Genomic DNA, 21,037 nt, shown 5'->3' on the forward strand with positions numbered 1-21,037 from the left:
TGGCGCTCCCTGACGTGACATTCATCTGCCAACATACTTTCACAGCGTTCCCAGGTTGGATTGCTCCGGGTGAACGTGACGCGACATTCACGCGCCGGAAGTACTCATCACAAAGTTCTCTACACCGGTCTGGAGCATGGCGGGGTTCGCTGAGCTTGGGCTCTCGTCCTGGCTGGTGGAACAGTGTCGACAGCTGGGGTTGAAGCAACCCACGCCGGTGCAGCTCGGGTGCATCCCGGCCATCCTGGAAGGTGAGTCCCCGCCTCTCATCTAATACCTTTCTTTGTCCCCTCTTCCTAAGCTCCACTCGGGTCCCACGAATCAGGGCATCATTGAGTGTTTCGGGGACCCTGACCCGCAGCATTGGCATTTAGGCTGCTGCTGACTCGTGTGCATTGTCACACAGGTGATGGATGGCACCTCTGAAATTTCCGTAGTACCCGAGAGCATAAGGGAGTGTTCGCTGAAGGACTAAAATATGGCATTGAAAAAAAAAATAGGGTAGAGCTGGCTTTGGCGTAGCAAACAGAAACAGAAGCCTTCAAACTCCAGGTAAATCAGGGCTCCGTATTAGTGTCAGTGCTCTTTGGCCCAATTCACTTTTGCCATTAAAGAGACATCCTTGGAGCCGGACGTGGTGACTCTTAGTCACCTCAACACTGAGCAGGTGAAAGCAAAAGGATCAGGAGGTTAAGGTCATCCTCAGCTATGTACCAAGTTCCAGACCAGCATGGGCTACTTGAAAACTTGTTTCAAACAAGCAATCAAAATAATTGTTGAAAATTGGATAATAACCTGTTCAAGAGACTTGTGAAAATAAAACAGTTTTTAACATTCCATTCTGCAGAAAGAGGTGCCAAGCTTAGAGAAAGGGCAAAAATAACTGGTGTACTGATTTCAAGCAAGTTTTTGAAGACTTTCCTCAAATCTGGGGAATTCCTGACCTTCTCTTCCATAGACCTGTAGGGCTTGTCCCCTTGCCAAATTCCCCATCCCTTTGGTCCATTGGGGCCCCAATTCTTATCTAATGAATAGTTTGGTGCTTGGGGCTGCCCCCCTTTTCTAATCTTAAGCTCAATCACATAGCAGACCACTTGTAACTCTCCAAGCCTTAGAATTCTAAGACATGCGGGTGCCAGCTACCAACTAGGGGAGAGAAGGACCCAGCGCCTCCTACTCACCTGTAACTCTAATGAACTGTAAGCATACCTCATACTAAAAGCAGACCATACCCATCTACTTCTCACAGTAATGAGTGAATGCCCGAGGGACCAATCGTGGCCCTTGCTTCATACTGATTTGCATATTGATACTGCTTTGCCCAGGTCGGGACTGCTTGGGCTGTGCAAAAACAGGAAGTGGCAAGACAGCGGCTTTTGTACTTCCCATCTTGCAGAAGCTGTCTGAGGACCCTTATGGCATCTTCTGCCTGGTTCTGACACCCACCAGGTGAGCCTCCAGAACACCACCCACATGTGCTTTCTTGAAGCAAGTGCCTTGACCTTTCTGAATTGCCCTTTCCTCTTGTGTGAAATGAGATAAGAGTCACTCCTCTCTTGTAGGGATGCAGAATCGAGCAGGACTAATGGTGTGTGCAGTGTTCCTAGGACTCAGGAGGGAGTGACCAGTCTAACAGCCAGGGAAACAAAATGCTATTCTTGGGCCAGCAAGATTACTTAGCAGGCAGAGGTGTTTGCCTACAAGCCCCATGACCTAAATTCAGTCTCCAGGGACTTAGGAAGGAAAGGACTGACTTTGGCCTTGACCTCCACTGGAGCACAGCTTGCACGTGCACACCCACATAAATAAAAAATGTAATGAATGTGTTTAAAAGGTATTGCAGGTGTATAGGTTCCACTGTGCATAGGACAGGCCATGGAACAGAAAGGATGCTGTCAGAGCACCTTGAATATGGGTCTCAACTATCACACAGAAGGTGAGAGTATGTATGTGTTTACATGTGGGCCAATGGTTAACATCAGGCATCCTCCTCAATCTCTCTCTGCCTTATTTTATTTAAAGAAGATTATATGTGTATTATGTATATAATAGGTGTAGATACCCGATCTTCTGCAAGAGCAGTAGCTTGCTCTGAACCATTGGCTCTTTTTTTTAACTCCTTTCGCGCCCACCACTCATCCCTCAGGGTAAGCCTGGCTGTCCTGGAGCTCGCTCGCTCTGTAGACCGGACTGGCATTGACTCACAGAGATCCTCCTGCCTCAACCTCCTGAGTGCTGGGATTAAAGGTGGGTGCCACCACACCCTGCGAAAGGTTTGATTTCTTTCAAGAGGACATTAAGTTCTATTAGAGACAGTTGTGAGCCACCATATGAATGCTGGAAATTAGACTCAGGACCTATGGAAGAGATCTTACCAGCTGAGCTGTCTCCCTACCCCTATTTTAAACTTATGTATTTCCTTTAGGATTTTCTAGACAAGGTTTCTATGTGTAGCTGTGGCTCTCCTGGAACTCACTCTGTGGACCAGGCTGGCCTCAAATTCAGAGATGCCTGCTGTTGCTGTTGATCACACCATGAACCCTTAGATTGTGTTATTTACTTGTTTCTAGTTGTGGTGTGGTTCAGCCTTAGCACACACCTTTAATCCCTCTAGCTGGAATACAGCACGCCCTTAGTACACACCTCTAATCCCAAACAATGAAGGTAACGTTAGTTTGTAGAAGGAAGTACCCATGCTTGGAAGTGATGTCTAAATGAGTGGCAGACAAAGTGAAGAATCGGAGAAAAATTTGACAAAATAGCATTTGCCTAACTCTCAGGAGAAGAGGAAAGGGAAGCTACTTGAGGGGCAGTGGAGAGAGAAGGAGGCAGTTTGCAGTTTTCCTGGGACAGTTGTACAGAGGCAGGTTGCTGAGAGAGAGAACAACTAAACACGGGTGAAGACAGAACTAGCCAAAGAATCAGAAGGAGCCAGAAGATTACAACGGATTGCCAGAATTAGTATGAGGCCAAGCAGGGTAATTCAGGAGGAGGAGGAAGAGAAGAAGGAGGAAGAGGAGGAGGAGGAGGAGGAGGAAGAGGAGAGAGAGAGACAGAGACAGAGAGAGACAGACAGATGGAGGCAAGTTTGAATCAGTCAGTGTGGATGTGGAGTTAGAGCAGGAACAGCTGAGTTGAACCAGCCAGCCAGAGTTCAGAAAGAACTAGAAAGGGTGAGCTTATTCAGCAATACGTCTCAGAGGCTGAAAACATTCTGGGTCTAGATAAGATTGAATGGAGGCTAGAAGCTTCCAGGACTGGTCTAGGTTAGCAAACAAGCAATAAGCCTCGGAGACAACAGAGCAAAGAATAAAATCTTTGGTTTGTTTGTTTGTTTGTTTGAGACAAGGTTTCTCTGTGTAGCCCCCTGGAACTCACTCTGTAGACCAGGCTGGCCTCGAACTCAGAAATCCGCCTGCCTCTGCCTCCCAAGTGCTGGGATTAAAGGTGTGCACCATCAATACCCAGACACCCCCATCTTATTTTTTGAGACATGGCCTCTCACTGTCTCATTAATTGTAGGATGTTTGCAATCCTCCTGCCCCAGTGCCCTTCCTCACCCCCACTGAGGTTAAAGATACGGCTGCTGCACACTGAGCTTTTACAGAGAGGCTGAGCATCTGAACTCAGGTCCTCCCGCCTCAGCAGTGAGCAGTTTGTCCTTAGATGTGTGTTTGCTGTTCGTATGCTTATGCCACTGTGCTCATGTGGAGGTGGAGGACCAGCTGAAGGAATCGGGACTTTCCTTTCACCATGTGGGGCCTGGGCACGGAACTTCAGATGTGAGCTTGTATCTTGCCTGCTGAGACATGTTGCCAGTCTCTCTAGAATTGATTTTGAAGAGGCCCTCAACATTAGGGAAGTGGAAGCCCAGAGGAACCTGGAGGAAGTAGAGGGATGGGAGATGGGCACAGGCACCCACTGATCCAGCTGGTTCTTGTCACCCACAGAGAGTTGGCCTACCAGATCGCTGAGCAGTTCCGGGTGCTAGGGAAGCCTCTGGGCCTGAAGGACTGCATCATCGTTGGCGGCATGGGTATGGGAGCAGAGAGGCTGGGGTGACCTGGGGTCCCTGCTCACCCCTCCCACTCAGTCCTACCTCCTGTCTACTTCAGACATGGTGGCGCAAGCACTGGAGCTCTCTCGGAAGCCACACGTGGTTATTGCCACCCCTGGGCGCCTGGCTGACCACCTGCGCAGTTCCAACACTTTCAACATGAAGAAAATCCGATTCCTGGTGAGCCAGCTGGGTCCCCCTGGGGTCCTGGGGCCAGAGACTGGACTGGGAAGCACCTTGTATCAATTCTGTCTTCTCTGCTTCTCTGTGTGAGACAGGGCCTCTGTAGCCCTGGGTGTCCTGGAGCTACATACGTGCATGCGCGCGACTGTGCTCAGATGGCATCCATTCCTGACACTTTCACAGATGACTGAACTAGAAATAAAGACAAGGGCCAGCTGGGTGTGCTGACACTCACCTTCCATCCCAGCACTCGGACGGAACACAGAGGCAGAAGGATCTCTGAGTTCGAAGCCAGCCTGGTCTACATAGTTCCAGGACAGCAAGACCCTATGTTATACAAAACAAAAAGCCCAGTAGCGATAGGGCATGTAAGAGGTAGGCTGTCCTAGAGGACCTGCTGGAGCCTCGCACAGTAGGTGACCTGGCCTTGAGACTGAGCAGTGTCCAGGAACCCAGCACGGTCTCTGAGAGGCAGGTATGCTGTGCTTGGCATATGCAGCTCCAGAGCTGAAGACCTTGCAGTGTCCAGCCTCCTCTCCTGCCACTCCGATGCAGGTGATGGATGAGGCCGACAGGCTGCTGGAGCAGGGTTGCACCGACTTCACCACAGACCTGGAGACCATCCTGGCAGCCGTTCCTGCACGCAGGCAAACGCTACTGTTCAGTGCCACACTGACTGACACACTCAAGGAGCTACAGGGCCTGGCTACCAACCAGCCCTTCTTTTGGGAGGCGCAGGCCCCGTGAGTTCCACAGCTGTGGGTGAGGGCTACACCGGAGAGTTCGGGCAGAAGAAACTGAGGGTGGGCTGCTGCACCTTCCACCTCCAGGGTTCGCACGGTGGAACAGCTTGACCAGCGCTACCTCCTGGTGCCCGAGAAGGTGAAGGACGCCTACCTGGTTCACCTGGTCCAGACCTTCCAGGACCAGCTGGAAGACTGCTCCATCATCATCTTCACCAACACCTGCAAGTGAGTGACAGGCTCTGGCCCTCCTTCCCTTATGTGAAGGTGAAACTGGGCTAGGCCTACCCTGCTGGTGCCTCTGTGATTTGCAGTACCCAGGAGGCATGCAGAGCTCTTCCAGGCCAGCCAGGACTACACAGTGAGACCCTGATTCAAACAAAGCAAAAATAATAGCTGTTGGCTGTCTCACCTTGAGTCAGTGTAGAAGTGCAGAGACGGGGGCTGGGGGGAAGCTCTGTCCACCCACAGGCGAGGGAATGTTGGCCTCAGAGTGGCCATTAGGCACAGCAGGAATCAGCAGTCAGGGACCCTTGTCAGGGCTGCTGCTTGTTGAGCTTTGAGAGGCTCACAGGCAGCAGACCAAGCTTCTCCACAACTCCTGGCCGGGCCACGAGGGTGAGGTTGTGGTGGGCGGGGCACTCACACCCACCCTTTTCTCACAGGACCTGCCAGATTCTTTGTATGATGCTTCGGAAGTTCAACTTCCCCACGGTGGCGCTGCACTCCATGATGAAGCAGGTGATGGGCCGTGGCCACAGCCTCTCTGCTCAGATGTCACAACTCAGGCTGAGGATGGGGCTCAGACGGTAGACGGTTCAGCTGGGAGAGTGCTTGCCCAGCCTGTAGGAGATAGTGGTATATCCTGCACTCAGGTGGGGCTGAAGAGCAGGAGTGCTGGCCAGCCTTCTCTACATAGGAAGTTCAAGACCAGTTTGGGCTAATGGAGACCTCGTCTTTGGTTTTGACTAGGCTTTTTTTATTTTGTTTTATTTTTTTTGTTTGTTTTGGGGTGTTTTGATTTGTGGGTTTTTTATTTATTTTAAATGTGTGGTTTGGTTTTGCTTTGTTTTGTCGTTAGTACTTTGAGACAGGGTCTCTCCGTGTAGCCCTGTTTGTCTTGGAGCTCTCTATGTAGACCAGGCTGTCCTCAAATTCAGACAAATTCTGTCTGACTCTGCTTCCCAAGTGCTGGGATTAAAGGTGTGTGTTAGCACACCCAGCACAGCCCTGCCCTCTCCCCACCCCACCCACCCCCCCAAAAAAATACAAAAGAAGCCATCACAGCACTGTGATGTCCGATCCTCTCCTCATGCCATCCTATTGTCCCCTTTGGCTTTGGGACCACCTTCCTCCCCAGTCTGGCCTCTGCCCTGTCCCCAGGCTCGCTCCATCTGCTCACAAACCTCTCCTCACCTCGGCACAGAAAGAGCGCTTTGCGGCCCTGGCCAAATTTAAGTCCAGCATCTATCGGATTCTTATCGCCACTGACGTGGCCTCGAGGTGAGTGGGCCTAGTGCAGGGCCCTTTCTTCCCATGGGCCAAGCGGTAAGACTGGGAAGCTGAGTGTAAGCCTGGGTTCCCTACGTGGACTCCAGCTGAGTGCTCTGTACCCCCAGGGGCCTGGACATCCCCACTGTGCAGGTGGTCATCAACCACAACACCCCTGGACTCCCCAAGATCTACATTCATCGGGTTGGTCGCACAGCCCGTGCAGGTGAGCAGAGCCACGTCCAGGAGGCTCCAGCTGCAGTGAGACAACCCCAGCCTGATGCTTCACTGGCATGCTGACCCAGAGGCCAGGGAGGCATCTGCTTTGATATTCCCTCACACCTACAACCAGGAGAGACAGGATTGCTGGGGCCAGACTTGACTTGCCATCCTGCCCTGTGGGTTTGGGGAGTCCACGAGGGACCTGCCTTAACAAATAGGCACCGAGAAGCCGCTGCTGTGGTCGTGGGCCGTCAGCCAGCGGTCTGCTTCAGCTTGGTCACCGTGAAGAAAGGGCGGTAGAGCAGGACTAAGCTGGCTTCCTGGCAGCCCCGCCAAAAAGGGAAAGCAGCACCTGCCAGGCCTCAGAAAGGCCGGTTTAGAGCTGCTCCCCCTCTGCCTTTCACATGCAGGTCTCACACTGGGTGGAGCCCTGGTCCTCTAATGGAGCCCCTTCCCCACTGACTCCTTTTTTGCCTCTGAGGAGGGGCCCAGGTTCTCTAACAGATGTATCCCTACAGGGAGGCAGGGACAGGCCATCACACTGGTGACGCAGTATGACATCCACCTGTTGCATGCCATCGAGGAGCAGATCAGTAAGTGGCTAGGGTCCAGGGTGGGTCCTGTCCAGGCCTGGGAGATAAATTCCCTTCCCTAGCTACCCTGGGAGTTGTATGCACGCTGCACACAGGACACCAACCCTGAAGGTCCATGTGTGGTTTGGAGGTTGACAAGGACATGAGTTCTCAGGCATGCCCTACAGCCTATCTTAAACCGAGACAGGCCATCTGGAGCTCCCTGTAGTGAGCTCTCTTTCCGTTTAACCCACGGTGGCCTGGAAGACCTGTACTCACAGTGAGAGGATCCCTCTCAGCCTCTCAGGGAGCTGGGCTTACAGGCACCCTGATCCCACTGTATTTACTCATTCATTTTATTCATTCATTTATTTGAGACAGATTCTTGCTCTACAGAGCTGGCTTAGAACTCAGCTGGAATGAGAGATCCCCTGCCTCTGCCTCCCAGTGCTATGATGACAAGCATGCACTGCCAAGCTTGGCAGCGGTTTGCTTTTTTTGAGTATCATCGGTCCACATTTGGTTGGATCCAGACATCCAGAGCTAGGGGCAGGAGGGCTACTCGCTCTCGCAGCCCCATTCAGTTTTTCCTGTTCTTGCAGAGCAGCAGCTGGCGGAGCTGGCAGTGGAAGAGGCTGAGGTCCTGCAAATCCTCACGCAGGTCAACGTGGTGCGCAGGGAGTGCGAAATTGTACGGGTGGCCAGCCTGGCGGGGCGGGGCGGGGTGGGGCGGGGCTCCGTGGGCTGGGCCTGACCTAACCTGTTCCCCTCCCCACCCCTAGAAACTGGAGGCTTCACATTTTGATGAAAAGAAGGAGATCAACAAGCGGAAACAGATGATCCTGGAGGGGAAGGTGGTGTGGGGAGGGGTGGGTGTGCAGGGCAGGCAGGAGTGCGGCCAGTAAGGGTGGGTGGGACTTGGGGGATGGGTGGGCAGAGGCCCCAGTCCCAGTTACAATCTGAGCCCCTCCCGCAGGACCCAGACATGGAGGCCAAGCGCAAAGCAGAGCTGGCCAAAATCAAGCAACGGAACCGGCGCTTCAAGGAGAAAGTGGGGCAGACACTTCGGCAGCAGAAAGCAGGGCGCACTGGCCGACGGTCACGTCCTTCTGGACCTCGGCTCCAAGAGCCAGCCCAGGCCGAGGGTCAGGGCTGAGCTGTAAACCTACTGCAAGTGGCCCCTGGCGTCAGTAAACACTCTTTGAACCTGTCAGTCTGACTTGAGTATGGGCCCGGATGAGTGCAGGGCCTTCGGGTCTCAGGACCCCAAAGCCTCTGTTCCCCATGGGGATGAGCAGTGCGGCCTTCCCTCGCAGTGTCCCTGGGGTGCAGGGCAGCAGCCACGGACAGCAGATGCCAGCAACGCCACACTTAGAAATGTAACCCGGGCAGAAACACTGCCAAGGATTCTAGAAAACTCTACACAGTGCAAAGCTCAGAGACAGCTGGGGTCCCCTGGTCCCTGCCAGGGCGCCTTGAGGCCGCAGACCCTCCATGCCAGACTATGGTGCTGCCTCTGCTAGGCGTGCCAGGCCCTCGCGCAGCTCGCTTAGCTCGAACAGCCGCACATCCAGCAGCTGTGCCGCCCGGCCCACCTCCGCGCGTGCGCGCTCCCGCTCGGCACGCGCCTCCTCCAGGTTGCACTCCATCGCCCGCAGCTGCTGCTCCAGCTCTGCGTTCCGGGTCTCCAGGGCCTACGGGAGGGAGGGGTGAGGTGGGACAACCTATGAAGCTCTGGTTGTCAGTCCTATCTGATGTGGTCCATGGCTCCCACAGGGTCAGTAAAGCGCTGTGAATGTGTAAAGTACTGAGTTTGAAACCCAATAGCTACATAAAAAGCATGGCTGGAGCATACCATACTGGCCAACCTAAGCGTCCCCAGGCCAGTAAGAGACCCTATTTGTAGAAACAAGATGGACCGGAGAGATGGGTCAGTGGTTAAGAGTATGAACTTCTCTCCAAGCACCCACGTGAAGCAACCCACAAACACGGAGCTCCAGCTCCAGGGGATTCCCCAAGGAATTAGCACTGATGTACAACATAACACATGTAACTAATCTTAAAACTAGATGCACAAGATGTGGCCCCACGGGCCTTTAACCGCAGCACTCGGGAGGCTGAGGCAGAGGGTCTCTCAAGTCCCAGATCAGCTGCTGCTAGAGACACAGTAAGAAAAACAACCCAAGATGAGGGTTTAATCCCCAGTAGCCACATGGTAGGGAACTGCATCCTAACAGCGTGATCTCGAGACAGACACACCTCTAAATAAGTGGGTACTGGAAGCAAAGAGGTGGTAACCTGGGGGACCTGAATTTCAGTCGCCTCCCCCAAGCACAAGCCGATGCTCCAGGCACTGCTAGCAGCTGTAACCTCAAGAGTGAGAGCAGGCCCCCACTGTTCACTGACTCCGCACCCAGCCATTCTGAGCTCAGTAAGATAGTTTCAAAGGATGGGGTGTAAAGAAATTGAGGAAGACACTAGCTCTGGCCTCCATACAGACATGCAGGCACATCTGCATCCACATGGGATCACGTATGCACATACACTACACAGAAAACTCATGACAGATGGTACCTGAGTGACACACACATAGGACAGCCTTCCTGTAGATCCGCTCCCTGGGAATACAGTACTGTACTCAGGAGGGCCACCGATTCTGAGGTTGTGGCCCTTCTCACAATCTGTTCCCACCCTTGAGGACAACAGGGTCATCTCCCCAGGAATCTCCTGGGGATGCTCCAGGTACTCTTGGCTGAGGTCTCTAAGCTTACCCAAGACCTCAACTGCTCAAATGTGGGAAGACTAGGTATGAGGTTGCTTTGCAACTTTGAATAGACAGCCCTGTTCCAATCACAGGCAGATGGGACCTGTTCTACCCCAGGGGCCGCTCTTACAGGTGAGATCCTACAGCCAACCTGAACCTGCTGCTGTGTCTCCTCCCGTTCGGCAGTGTCAGGAGCCTCTCGTGGGCCAGTGCTCTGATTCTTCAAAGTCTGGATCTCCTAGAGGGGAAGGTGTACCAGATTTGCTCAGAGGCCCTGGATTCCAGGGAGGACACTCCAGGATCCCTGATCTCGGCCCTGGCTCACCTGGTCCTTGGTCTGCACCCGAGCCTCCAGCTGCTCTACAGACTGGCTGGTTGCTTCTTTCTCTCCCGCCTGGACCGGCTCTGCAGCCACCTGGGCCTCCAGCTCTGCCACCTGCACACATGCAGCTCAGTCCTACCGTCCTCTGGGACACGGAGGGCCTGGTGACCCCTATAAAGCTCTCAGTTTCAAGTCATTTTATAGCAAGAAATAGGACCTCTGGGGACTGACCCGAGGCAGAAGGGATGTGGGGGTGCGGGGTTCCTCACCCGCTGCCGCAAGTGTTCAGCCTCTGCACGCTGGACCTCCAGCTGCTGCCTCCACTGAGTGGCAGCTGCGTTGGCCTCTCGAAGGGCCCCCGCCAGCCTCTGGTTGCTGTCCTGAAGCGCGAAGAACTCGGCCTCCCACTGGACCTCCCCTACAGAGCTGCAGGGAGACACTGGGCTGAGGGCATGCATGGTCAGGACAGCGGCATCTGGTGGAGGGTATCCTGTACTAAGAGCAGGGCCAAAGCAACACTAAGCTAGGGGGTGGGAGCATGAAACCACGACATGTGGAGCTGTAGCTCACGAGAGGCTGATCTCAGCCTAGGCTGTATATAATGAGTTCTGGGCTGCATAGTGGGACCCTACCTCCAAAAAAAAATTGGAAACCTATCCCCTACCCTCCAGATTGCCATGAAAGCCACAGCCTGGGGGTAGGGGTGGTCAGGGGCATGGTCAGAGGAGACAGGGTGGGGCACAAATGATGAGGAAAGGGCAGCCTCTTCCAGATGAGGCAGGAATCTGTTGCTTCCTCCTCTCCCAGGTCTGCAGTCCAGATTCCTACAGCCCACTCCCCACCCCCATCCAGCTGCATCTTCAGCAGCCCAGCCCCCCATGGGTCTCGCCTCATGACCACACCCATCCTACTGCCTATGCCCTTTAATCCCAGCCAGGACCCTGACTCCAGAAACACCATCCTGATGGTCTGTCCTGGGGATGCCCCACTCTAGCGCACCCCATGCCCCCTTAATGACATTCAAGACCCTGACACTAGAAACACCACGCCTCACCACCCTAAAGTCCAGTCTAAACACAAGACACCCCTTAGGCCTCCCACCAGGTCCTGGCTTCAAGCAGGCTTCACCAACCCCCTCACCCTTCTGACAACATTTTCTTCAGCCGCTCCCTCTCGGTGGGGCCAGGAGCATCGGCACTCTGGCTTCGAAACAGCTTCTCCTCTCCTGGACCATTGGTGCTGACCAAGGGGCTCGGAGGGACCTGTACATGGGAGCAGGACTGGGTCACGGTAGGAGGTAAGGTTAATTGAGGCAAGGACTGAAGTCACTGGGGTATTGAGCTCAGGGCTCTGAACTGACCCATGATGACCAGTATGTCTCTTCCCTCTCCCTCCATAGCTCCCCAGAGCCTCTGGATGGGGAATCCTGTCTCCCACCTGACTGGATGTTCACTAACCCCTCAGGGCCAAATTGGAACAACCTACAGAAAGAGGGATCTGAACACTTGGAACTGCTCTCCCCCAAGTAAAATTGAGGCATGGGCCAGTGGGAGGGCCCATAGGTAAAGGAGCTGGTCACCAAGCCTGACCTGTTGAGAGAAGAGAGATGACTCCCACAAGCTGTCCTCAGAGCTCCACATGTGCACCCAAGACACATGCACATGTGGCCACCAGCCACCCTTAGACACTAGCACAGTGCATGGCTGCCTCAGGGGTGTGGCAGTCATGGGTTACTGTAGACATGGGGTGCAGAAACACCTACCTGGTGGGAGGCAAGGGCCATGGCAGTACTAGTGAATTCTCCACCATCCTGAGATTTCTCCCGAGCCAGCCTGGCAGCTTCTTTCACCTCCTGAAACTTCTCAGCAAACTGGGGGTGAGGCAGGGGGGATAGTCAGAAAGCATTTCCACAGCTCCCACCACACCCCCAACCTGGACCTGCCCTGTCACAGGGAGGCCTTTGGGAAAAGTCAACCCTGTGAGCAGCTTGGACGTCAGGATGACACACAGAGGGGGGTTGGCAAATTACAGAGGTGACATTAAAAAGTTCTGCGCCACACGGAAAGGGACTCTCTGTTCCTGTTGGGCTGAGTGGCCAGCCTGAGGCTACTTGTCCATCTGTCCTTCACACTTGCCAGTATGTCATAACACAGGGAAGGACATCCACAGCCAGTGAGAGCCTGGGCTTCCTGGCATTCCTTCTCCTAAATGTGTCAGCCGACAGCTAATGCTGGTTCTGTGGTTATAGTACTGCCTTTTCTTTTCACTTTAACAAAATTGTTTATTAAAGAGAACATGTGAGGACTGGAGCCGCGCTCCATGGTTAGGAGGGCAGGCTGCTGCTGTAGAGGAGGTCAGGTCACCCACTACCTCAGGCAGCTCCAGGGATCTAACGCCTCTGCTGGCCTCTGTGGGGCATCTGCACACACACACACACACACACACACACACACACACACAGGCATGACATGGATAGACATTTTAAAAAAGGAAATAAATAAATAAACAATAATAATAATAAAAAAGCCAGGCATCATTGATGCATGCCTTTAATCCCAGCAGTCAGGAGGCAGAGGCAGGAGGATCTCTGAGTTTGGTGCTAGCCTGGTCTACACAGCAAATTCCAGGACAGCCAGATCTACACAGTGAAGCCTGGCTCGAAAAACCAAACCAAACCAAACCAAACCAAACCAAACCAAACCAACCAACCAACCAACCAACAAAAAACAACCCAGGAGGCTGGTGACCTGGCTCAATAAGCGGCTAAGCCACGAGCCTGGTGACGTAAAATTGGTCCTCGAAGCCTCCATGGGAGGAGGAACTGACTCCCAGGTGCTATTCTTGGATTTCCACGCACACATGCACCCACACAGGCCCAACACAGAAATAATAAATCAATATAATAAAAACGTTTAAAAGAAGAAAACTTGTTTTTAAACTTATTTTTATTACTGTTAAGTGTGTACGTACATATGTATGTATAAGTGCCCCCAGAAGCCAGAGGCATCAACACCCCTCCATGGAGTGAGAGAAGGTAATGAGCCACCATGTGGGTGCCGGGAGGTGACTCCACTGCCTGCTCTCAACCCCTGAAGCATTTCCCACCCCCATAGTGTTTAAGCTACACCCTGGGGTGCTGCCACCATCCAAGCCCTTGAGGCACACACAGGCAGATTAGGAATTCAAGGTTAGCCTCAGCTATAATGTGAGTTTGTGACCAGCCTTGTCTATACAGCAAGTTCTAGACCAGCTAGGGCTACACTACCCACAAAAATAAAAAATAGAGCCGGGCGGAGGTGGCGCACGCCTTTAATCCCAGCACTTGGGAGGCAGAGGCAGGCGGATTTCTGAGTTCGAGGCCAGCCTGGTCTACAGAGTGAGTTCCAGGACAGCCAGGGCTACACAAAGAAACCCTGTCTCGAAAAACCAAAATAAATAAATAAATAAATAATAGAAAAGGAAAATAAATTTTTAAAAACTTCTTCTATTTTACATGTATCAGTGTTTTTCCTGCATGTATATCTGGGCACCACACCCCTGGAAGCCAGAGGTGTCAGATCTCCTGGAGCTGAAGTTACAGATGGCTGTGATTCACCACGTGGGTACTGGGAATTGAACCTGGGTCCTCTGCAAAAGTAGCCAGTGCTCTTAATCACAGAGCCAACTCTCCAAGCCCAGAAAGTATTACGTTTTAACTAGGGAAAGGCTAATTCTAGCCACTAGAAAGTCTGCGGTAAGATTGCTTGAGGCCAGAGAGGCCCTAAATAAACAGCTAAGCCAGGGGTGGTGGCACACACCTGTGAGCCAGCACTCCAGTGCCAGAAGGACTGTAGAGAGTGACACAGTGAGACCCTGCCTAAAACTTAAAAAAACAAAACAAAAACAAAGCCAGGCAGGTGTGATGGCACAGGCCTTCAATCCCAGCACTCAGGAGACAGAGGCAGGTCTATCTCTGAATTCAAAGCTATCCTGGTCTGCAAAGCAAGTTTCAGAGCAGCCAAAGAAACACAGAAAAACCATGTCTGAAAACACTGCCCCCACTCCCAAAATATAATAAAAGAAAAGAGAATTAATAGGGAGCTGAAGAGATGGCTCAGTGGTTAGGAGCACTGGCTGCTCTTGCAGAGGACCCAGGGTCTGTTCCTAGCACCCACATGGCAGGGCTCAACTGTCTGTAATTCCAGCTCCAGGGGATCTGGCGCACTCTACTGGCCTCCACAGGCACAGTGCGTACACATGCGAGTACACACAGATGCATGGACGCAAAGGACTATATACATAAAAGAAAAACATTAAATTAAAAAAAAAAAAAAAAAATCAAAAGCTGGCCGTGGTGGCACAGTCTAGGTCCCAGCACTTGGGAGGCAGAGGCAGGAGGATCCCTGAGTTCAAGGCCAGCCTGGTCTACAGAGTAAATTCCAGGACAGCCAGAGCTACACAGAGAAACCCTCTCTTGAAAAACAAAACAAAGAAAAACAAATTTGGGGCGACATTATGGCCCAGTGAAAGCCAAGGTGCTTGCTGACAAGCCTGATGACCTGAACTCCATTCCTAGAGCCCACAGAGTAGACAGGGAGAGCTCTGTCTCCGTAGGCACACCCCTAGGTATACCCCACCCATACACATTCACACCCGAGGCAAATATAAAAGTAATAATGTTTTTAATTTAAAAAAATCGAGGAGCTGGGGAGATGTCTCAGCAGTTAAGACTGCTTCTGAATGGCATGAGTTCAGCTCCCAGCACCTAAGTCAGGTGCCCTAACAATTGCTGTACCTTGCTCCAGGAGATCTAATGCCACCTTCTGACATCTGTAGGCGCCAGCACACACATGGCCTATGCACATACAAACGCAGACAAATGCATACAAATATATCTGAAGAAGACAACGGACTCATTACTAAGTGGTGATGTCAGAAGCCAGAGAGAGGTGCTTTGGGGGAGCGGTGTGCCCAGTCCAGGCTCCCACTGGACACCCCTAAGACGCATGAGGGGTGTGCAAAGTTAGAGCGAGGTGGCAAATGACTACACTACCCAGGGCACTCAAGAAGTTTTGTTACCTGCCAGCCCACCCTGAGGAACACAGGTGCCAATCACTGCCCATGTCCCTGCCCACCTGAGTCAGCTGCTGTTCAGAGGCAAAGCCTAGGCCATAGACAGTGTTGGCTCGACTGTCTGCCCACTGCCCGAACTTCTGAGAGGTTTTGGTGAAGGTCATGTTGGGAGTGACTGTGCTGTTGATGATGGCCTGGGGTGGAGGAAGCAAGATTCCAGGTCAGAGGACGCCGTGATAATGAGCAACCAGACAGACAGACTGCCAGACAGACTGCTGGAGAGGGAGCATTCGCCCGCCTTGGACTGCACACTGGAGTTAAAAACTAAATAAATAATAATAAAAAAAAAAAAATCCTAGGCATCTGTCTTAGTAGTTGATCTCTACCTAGAATCCTCTAAGAACCTACCAGAAGGCTTATGGGTGGAGCCTCTGCCTGGGATCCCCCCCATGCTGGGCTGCAGTAAAAGTCTTGACCCATTAAGGTCACGTCTCCCCATCTTGGCAATAACTGAAAGTCTAAATGGCTTTGCCCCTCTCAGAGATCCCACCACTGAGTTATTTCTGGAAGATGCTAGGCCTTGGAAAGGCTCACTGATTCCCAAGTCAGCCAGCCTGGCTGGTGGCCGCACACCTGCTCCCAGGAGCCCCCCTTCAGACCTTGGCGCCACCGATGCTGATGATGCGATACACATTTCGGGTTGCATCATAGAAATAGGACACCGTAAGAGCGTGCTTGCCGGCGGGGATCCAGTTCCGCTTTGTAGTGGGGTCGATCTGGAACACATGCGCCCGGGTACTGAAGATTGGCTGTTCCCTGCAGCGGAGACAGAAGCTCTGCAGGAGTCTGACGCCACCCAGGGGCAAGGCCAGACTGGAGTGGGTGGGTGCTCACCTGGCTGTGGACATTGGTCAGGCTGGGTTGGATGGCCTCTAAGGGGCACCCAGAGGGGTGACAGAAGTCACTTGTTTGTCCCCTGCGGAAAGAAGGAGCCCGTGAGTGAGGCTCCAGGGATACTCAGGCCAAGCGGGTCCTCCAGGTGACCTTGCAAAACCATCAAGGAAAGGAACAGCACTGGACAGTAAGCAGGCGCTGGTCGGACGCCCACCTCCTCAGTCCCAGCCCAGACTGGCCTTGAAATCACTTTGCAGCCAATGGTGACCTTGAACTCCTGATCCTCTGGCCTCCACTTCCCAAATGTTGGGACAGCACTTTGTGCCATCACTCTTGGTCCATATGGTGCTGAGGATGGAGCCCAGGTCATCCTGCATGCCACTCAAGCCCTCTACCACCTGAGCTGTAGGTGCAGCCAAAAGGCCCTGCTTTTGGGAGAAGCCCCCACAATTGGACTGAGTGATCTCTAGGTCTCCAGTGCCACCACAGAGGTGATACAGTGCCACCAAACTGCAAGGGTAGGAGATAGCCTGGAGAGCAGCCTGGTCCTTGGCACACAGCACCACACTCACTGCCCAGGTTGCCAGCTACTGGGCAAGCACCCTCCACAGGCACCAGGCATGGTCAAGATCAACCTAGTGGGACATCTTACTCACTCCTCCCATCCAACAGTCCCCTCTCCTCCCAGAGGGCCGTGCATCAAAACATGGGACAAAGCTGGATCAGTGGTGAGGCCCTGTGGTCCTATCTACTCAGGAAGTCAAGGCAGATAGATCATGCATCCCAGGAGTTCAAGGCCACCAGGGACCTAACGGGGAAATCAGAACCTCTCTGCTCCCACAAAAGGACACCATTTAGGGACTGGAGAGATGGCTCAGCAGTTAAGCAAAACTGAGTGCTCTTCCAGAGGTTCTGAGTTCAATTCCCAGCAACCACATGGTGGCTCACAATCATCTGTAATGGGATCCGATGCCCTCTTCTGATACGCCTGACAGTTTACAGTGTACTCGTATAAATAAAATAACTCTTGAAAGAAAGAAGGAAGGAAGGAAGGAAGGAAGGAAGAAAGAAAGGCCACTTAGCCGAAAGAAAGAAAGAGAGAGAGAGAGAGAGAGAGAGAGAGAGAGAGAGAGAGAGAGAAAGGCCACTTAGCCCAAATAACTCTGAGTCGGAGTCTCCAGGGAAAAATGAAAACCTGGTATGGGTGGCACATGCCATTCCAGCACTGGGGAGGATGAGGGAAGAGAATTCAAGACTTTGAAGCCAACCTGGGCTACAGGTTGGACCTTATCTCAACACACACACACACACACACACACACACACACACACACACACACACACAGTACACAAGCGGCTCATCCCAATCCCCACGATGTGAAAGGAGAACAAGAACAAGATTGGGAGAAGGGGCCCCCAGCCTCCTGTAAATGCTTGTACTCATAACTCTCCTATGCCCCGAAAACTGCAGCTAAGGGGATTGGAGGAGAAGGGTCCTGAGGGTGCTGGACGTTAAGGTCCGGGGTCTGAGGTCAGGGCCCCTCCACGCTGTCTTGGGAAGATGCTGTCGCGGTCATGAGTTCCGAAACCAGAGTCCCTATGCGGAGGGAGTCGGGGACGCTATTGGGACTGGCGGAGATTGGGGGAAAGGGGTCCCCGAACCCAGGTCCTTCCGGTCGAACCACTCCTGCCTGGACTTGCCATGATCGGGAAAAGTTACTCACTGAGTAGTCACGCGCCTCGGAGCAACGGCGCGGGGCGGAGAATCGCGATCATGCGCGGCGGGGACCCTGCGAGGAGCCCCACGTCGGATTCCCACTTGGCACCGGTTCCCACTCCCGCCAGGGCAGCTCGTGAGTCCAACTACGGGAGCTGCTGACCCGCAACTTTCTAAGCGACAGAGCCTCGCGATGCGGCGCCCCAACACCGGGACCTGGGCTGAGGAACCCGATGAACCCGCACCTCGCGCCCCAGAACCCCAGCCAGCACTTGAGTCCGCACCCCAGGACCCCAACCCTTCAGTCTGCATCCCGCAGCACCCGGGCCCCGCCTCACAGTCCGCAACTTTGGAAACCGTCTGCGTTTCCTGCGCCCCCCCCCCCCGACTTCCTAATTGTGCCTTGGAAGCTGGGGTCCCCCCTGCCTGGCTCACCCCGCGTCGTCGTCGCTGCTGCCTCCGGCCCGCGCCCTCCGCGCGCCCCGCGCCGCCCGCGCCTTTGTCTGCGCCGCCTCCGGTCCCATCGCGGCCAGTCCCCGCGCCGCCCCGCCTCTGCCCAGCGCCCCCTGCTGGCCAGCTACGGAGGGCGGGGAGGAGGGAAGGGACCCCGAGAGGGAAGAAGGGAAGGGCGGACATGGAGGGGGGAGTTGGGCGGGGTGAAAGGGCAGAGGAAGGGGAGGGCACCAGGAGGTCAAGAGGAGGGACTCCTGAAGGGGGACCCAGTGGGAGGCAACAGAAGGAAGTGGGGAGGGCGGGGCCTTTGAAGGAGGGGGAGGGGCCCATGAAGTCAGGGGCTGGGACCAGAGGGATCAGGGGCAGGGGCTTAGGATCAGGCAGAGTACTGGACAGATGGGAGGGACCCAGGAGGATAGCGGGGAGTGGCAGTCTCCTGTGGCTGCGGACAACGGCGGTGGGGTGGGGAGAGGGGTGAGGGAGGCGGGGCAAAGGAGGGTCTGTCCAGACCGGCCATGGGGCAGAGCACTGGGCTGATGGGTTGAAGACTGTGAAGACAAAAGTGTGGGTGTTGGGTGGGTGATAGCGGGACAGGGGTGCAGACAGAAGCAGACATCCTGGAGTATGATCCAGTGACCCAGAGATAGGGAGAAACACGGGAAATGGGTGGACAACGACCCTTCGCCTTCCTGCCTCCTGCTAAGGGTGGCCCTGAACCTTCACATGGCTTCTTAGAAAAGAAAAAGTTCCCGGGCCCTCAGCAACTGAAACATGAAGGCAGCTTGAGCCCAGCTCCCCAAAGGAGGGTGCTGGTGGGAACGCAAGTCAGTGGGTAGCAACGCCCTCGTCAAGCACCGGCTGGCGCCTCCGTCCGGACCCCCAGATGCTTGCTTGGTCCCAGTGGCACACACCTTTAGTCCCCATGTGGAAGGAGCAGGCGGGCAAATCTCTGTGAATTCTAGGTCTATATAGTGAGTTCTAGGCCATCCAAGGCCACATAGTGAGACCCTGGCTTTCAAAAATAAATTATGGGAGTAACTAGGTTATTAACTGTGAGGTCTCGGGATTCAAGCATCTTCCCATGGAATGGGCAAACTCCCTGCAGCGCTGTAGGCTGAGCCCTGCCTCTGTCCCCAGCAGCCAGCCAAGGATCCTTTAGGGGATCACCTATCTACCAGTGGATCCCCAGCCCCGTGGCAAATGCGTTATTGCCCTTTTCTAGACACTTCTGCAAGGGCTTCCATGTTCTGGGGACAAATGGCTGGCTCCGAATCCGAGTCTGTGTTCCTCGGCTTTGCATTTTCTATGCCAGACATTTTTTCTCTTCTCAAGTCCTCTGGTGTCTCTGCAGGGATCTGAGCAGGTGGCTGACCTTCAGTGTGTGTGGGTTGGGTCAGATATTCTTTGACCAGGAGGTGAGCTTCTCTCCCTCACCCTCCCAGGAATGCCCTCCTCTCCAAGGATCTTGTTTCTCCTTGGCCTTCCAGGCTGTGTGGTTCTGTCCCCTGCCTGACAGCCCAAACTAGGACTTCCCGGGGCTCCTGGCCTTCTGCCCATCGATGCTCTGACATATTTATTATATGGGGCTATATTTCCACTCATTTCTGAGTCACAGGCAGGTAGGGGTCCCTGATACGCGAGGACCCTCCTTGATACACACTTACTGTCCTCTCCAGCCGCTCCTAACTTTGAGAGGCATATGCACAGAGAGACTATTTGGCTTCTCTCTCAGGCCTGGAGCCACAGAACACGCGACTGGGAACAAAGAGAATACCGTCTGCTGTGTTCAGATTGACTTTCTCCTTCTTAGCAACATTAATACCGTCTGCTGTGTTCAGAGTGTCAGAGTGACTTTCTCCTTCTTAGCAACTTTTTTTTTTTTTTTTAAAGATTTGAGCTCAGGGCAGCAGGCTGGAAGCCAGTCCTGGTCTGTCAGGCACTGAGCTGGCTGCAGAGCCAAGACTTGTGGTTATTGGGCAGTGGGAGTTGGGGTGGCTAAGGGCCTAGGCAGGCTTTGTGCTATGTGTGGGCACAAGAAAGAATTCAAGAGCCAGAAGCTCTCCTGAAACAAGGCTTGGCAGGTGCCCATCTTCCCAGGACCTGGGAGGTGGAGATTGTGGAATGGAGAGTTCAAGGTCATCCTCAGCTACAAAGTGAGGTCAGGGCCAGCCTGGGATTCATGAGATACTACATCAAATACAAACAGCAGAGCTGGGCACTCGGAAGGCAGAGGTAGATGGATCTCTATTGGTTTCGAAGCCAGCCTGGTCTACATAGCAAGTTCCAGGCCTAAAAAGAGATCCTGTCTCAAAAACAAAACAGAAAACAAACAAGAGGTCCTCACCTGAACCTGGCATTGGCCTCTTAGCTAGGGCTAGAACAGGGCTAGCCTGGAGCAAACCAAGAGTGGGTGTGGCTTCCTCTGTGTGTCAGGTTTTTCTTTCACCTGGGCAATGGGCTGAGGCAAGGTGAAGGGCTGGAGGACGCAGGCAGCACCCACAGCCCTTCTGTCCTGAGTAACAGGTAAGTGGCTGCAAGGACTTCCTCCTGGCCCCCAGCGACTGTGTT

At 53.6% G+C, this 21,037-nt stretch overlaps 2 protein-coding genes across 9 annotated transcripts; one reads left to right on the plus strand and one right to left on the minus strand.

Moving 5' to 3' along the window:
* Window positions 1-113: 113 nt before the first annotated feature.
* On the plus strand, window positions 114-8,481 carry Ddx49 (DEAD-box helicase 49). 2 transcript variants are annotated; one of them, XM_034519856.2, is made up of 14 exons: window positions 120-251; window positions 1,110-1,199; window positions 1,326-1,449; window positions 3,951-4,036; window positions 4,116-4,237; window positions 4,796-4,983; window positions 5,071-5,211; window positions 5,649-5,724; window positions 6,410-6,486; window positions 6,603-6,700; window positions 7,215-7,289; window positions 7,871-7,959; window positions 8,051-8,122; window positions 8,245-8,481. In XM_034519856.2, exons 2-14 carry the CDS (start codon window positions 1,193-1,195, stop codon window positions 8,422-8,424), a joined length of 1,335 nt encoding a protein of 444 aa, XP_034375747.1. In that variant the 5' UTR covers window positions 120-251; window positions 1,110-1,192; the 3' UTR covers window positions 8,425-8,481. The 2 variants fall into 2 exon arrangements, with proteins under 2 accessions (XP_034375746.1, XP_034375747.1); XM_034519855.2 differs by lacking the exon at window positions 1,110-1,199 and having other exon boundaries at window positions 114-251.
* On the minus strand, window positions 7,607-18,644 carry Homer3 (homer scaffold protein 3). Of its 7 annotated transcripts, none has more exons than XM_076914318.1 (11): window positions 18,452-18,644; window positions 18,024-18,089; window positions 16,301-16,382; window positions 16,066-16,222; window positions 15,469-15,600; window positions 12,117-12,224; window positions 11,495-11,634; window positions 10,624-10,780; window positions 10,358-10,468; window positions 10,184-10,270; window positions 7,607-8,962 (listed from the first exon to the last, which is right to left on the minus strand). In XM_076914318.1, exons 3-11 carry the CDS (start codon window positions 16,312-16,314, stop codon window positions 8,771-8,773), a joined length of 1,098 nt encoding a protein of 365 aa, XP_076770433.1. In that variant the 5' UTR covers window positions 16,315-16,382; window positions 18,024-18,089; window positions 18,452-18,644; the 3' UTR covers window positions 7,607-8,770. The 7 variants fall into 7 exon arrangements, with proteins under 7 accessions (XP_076770433.1, XP_076770431.1, XP_076770432.1 ...); XM_076914316.1 differs by having other exon boundaries at window positions 18,024-18,171; XM_076914317.1 differs by having other exon boundaries at window positions 18,024-18,189.
* Window positions 18,645-21,037: the final 2,393 nt, after the last annotated feature.

Source organism: Arvicanthis niloticus, chromosome 16 (assembly GCF_011762505.2).
Source record: "Arvicanthis niloticus isolate mArvNil1 chromosome 16, mArvNil1.pat.X, whole genome shotgun sequence".
Classification (NCBI taxonomy): domain Eukaryota; kingdom Metazoa; phylum Chordata; class Mammalia; order Rodentia; family Muridae; genus Arvicanthis; species Arvicanthis niloticus.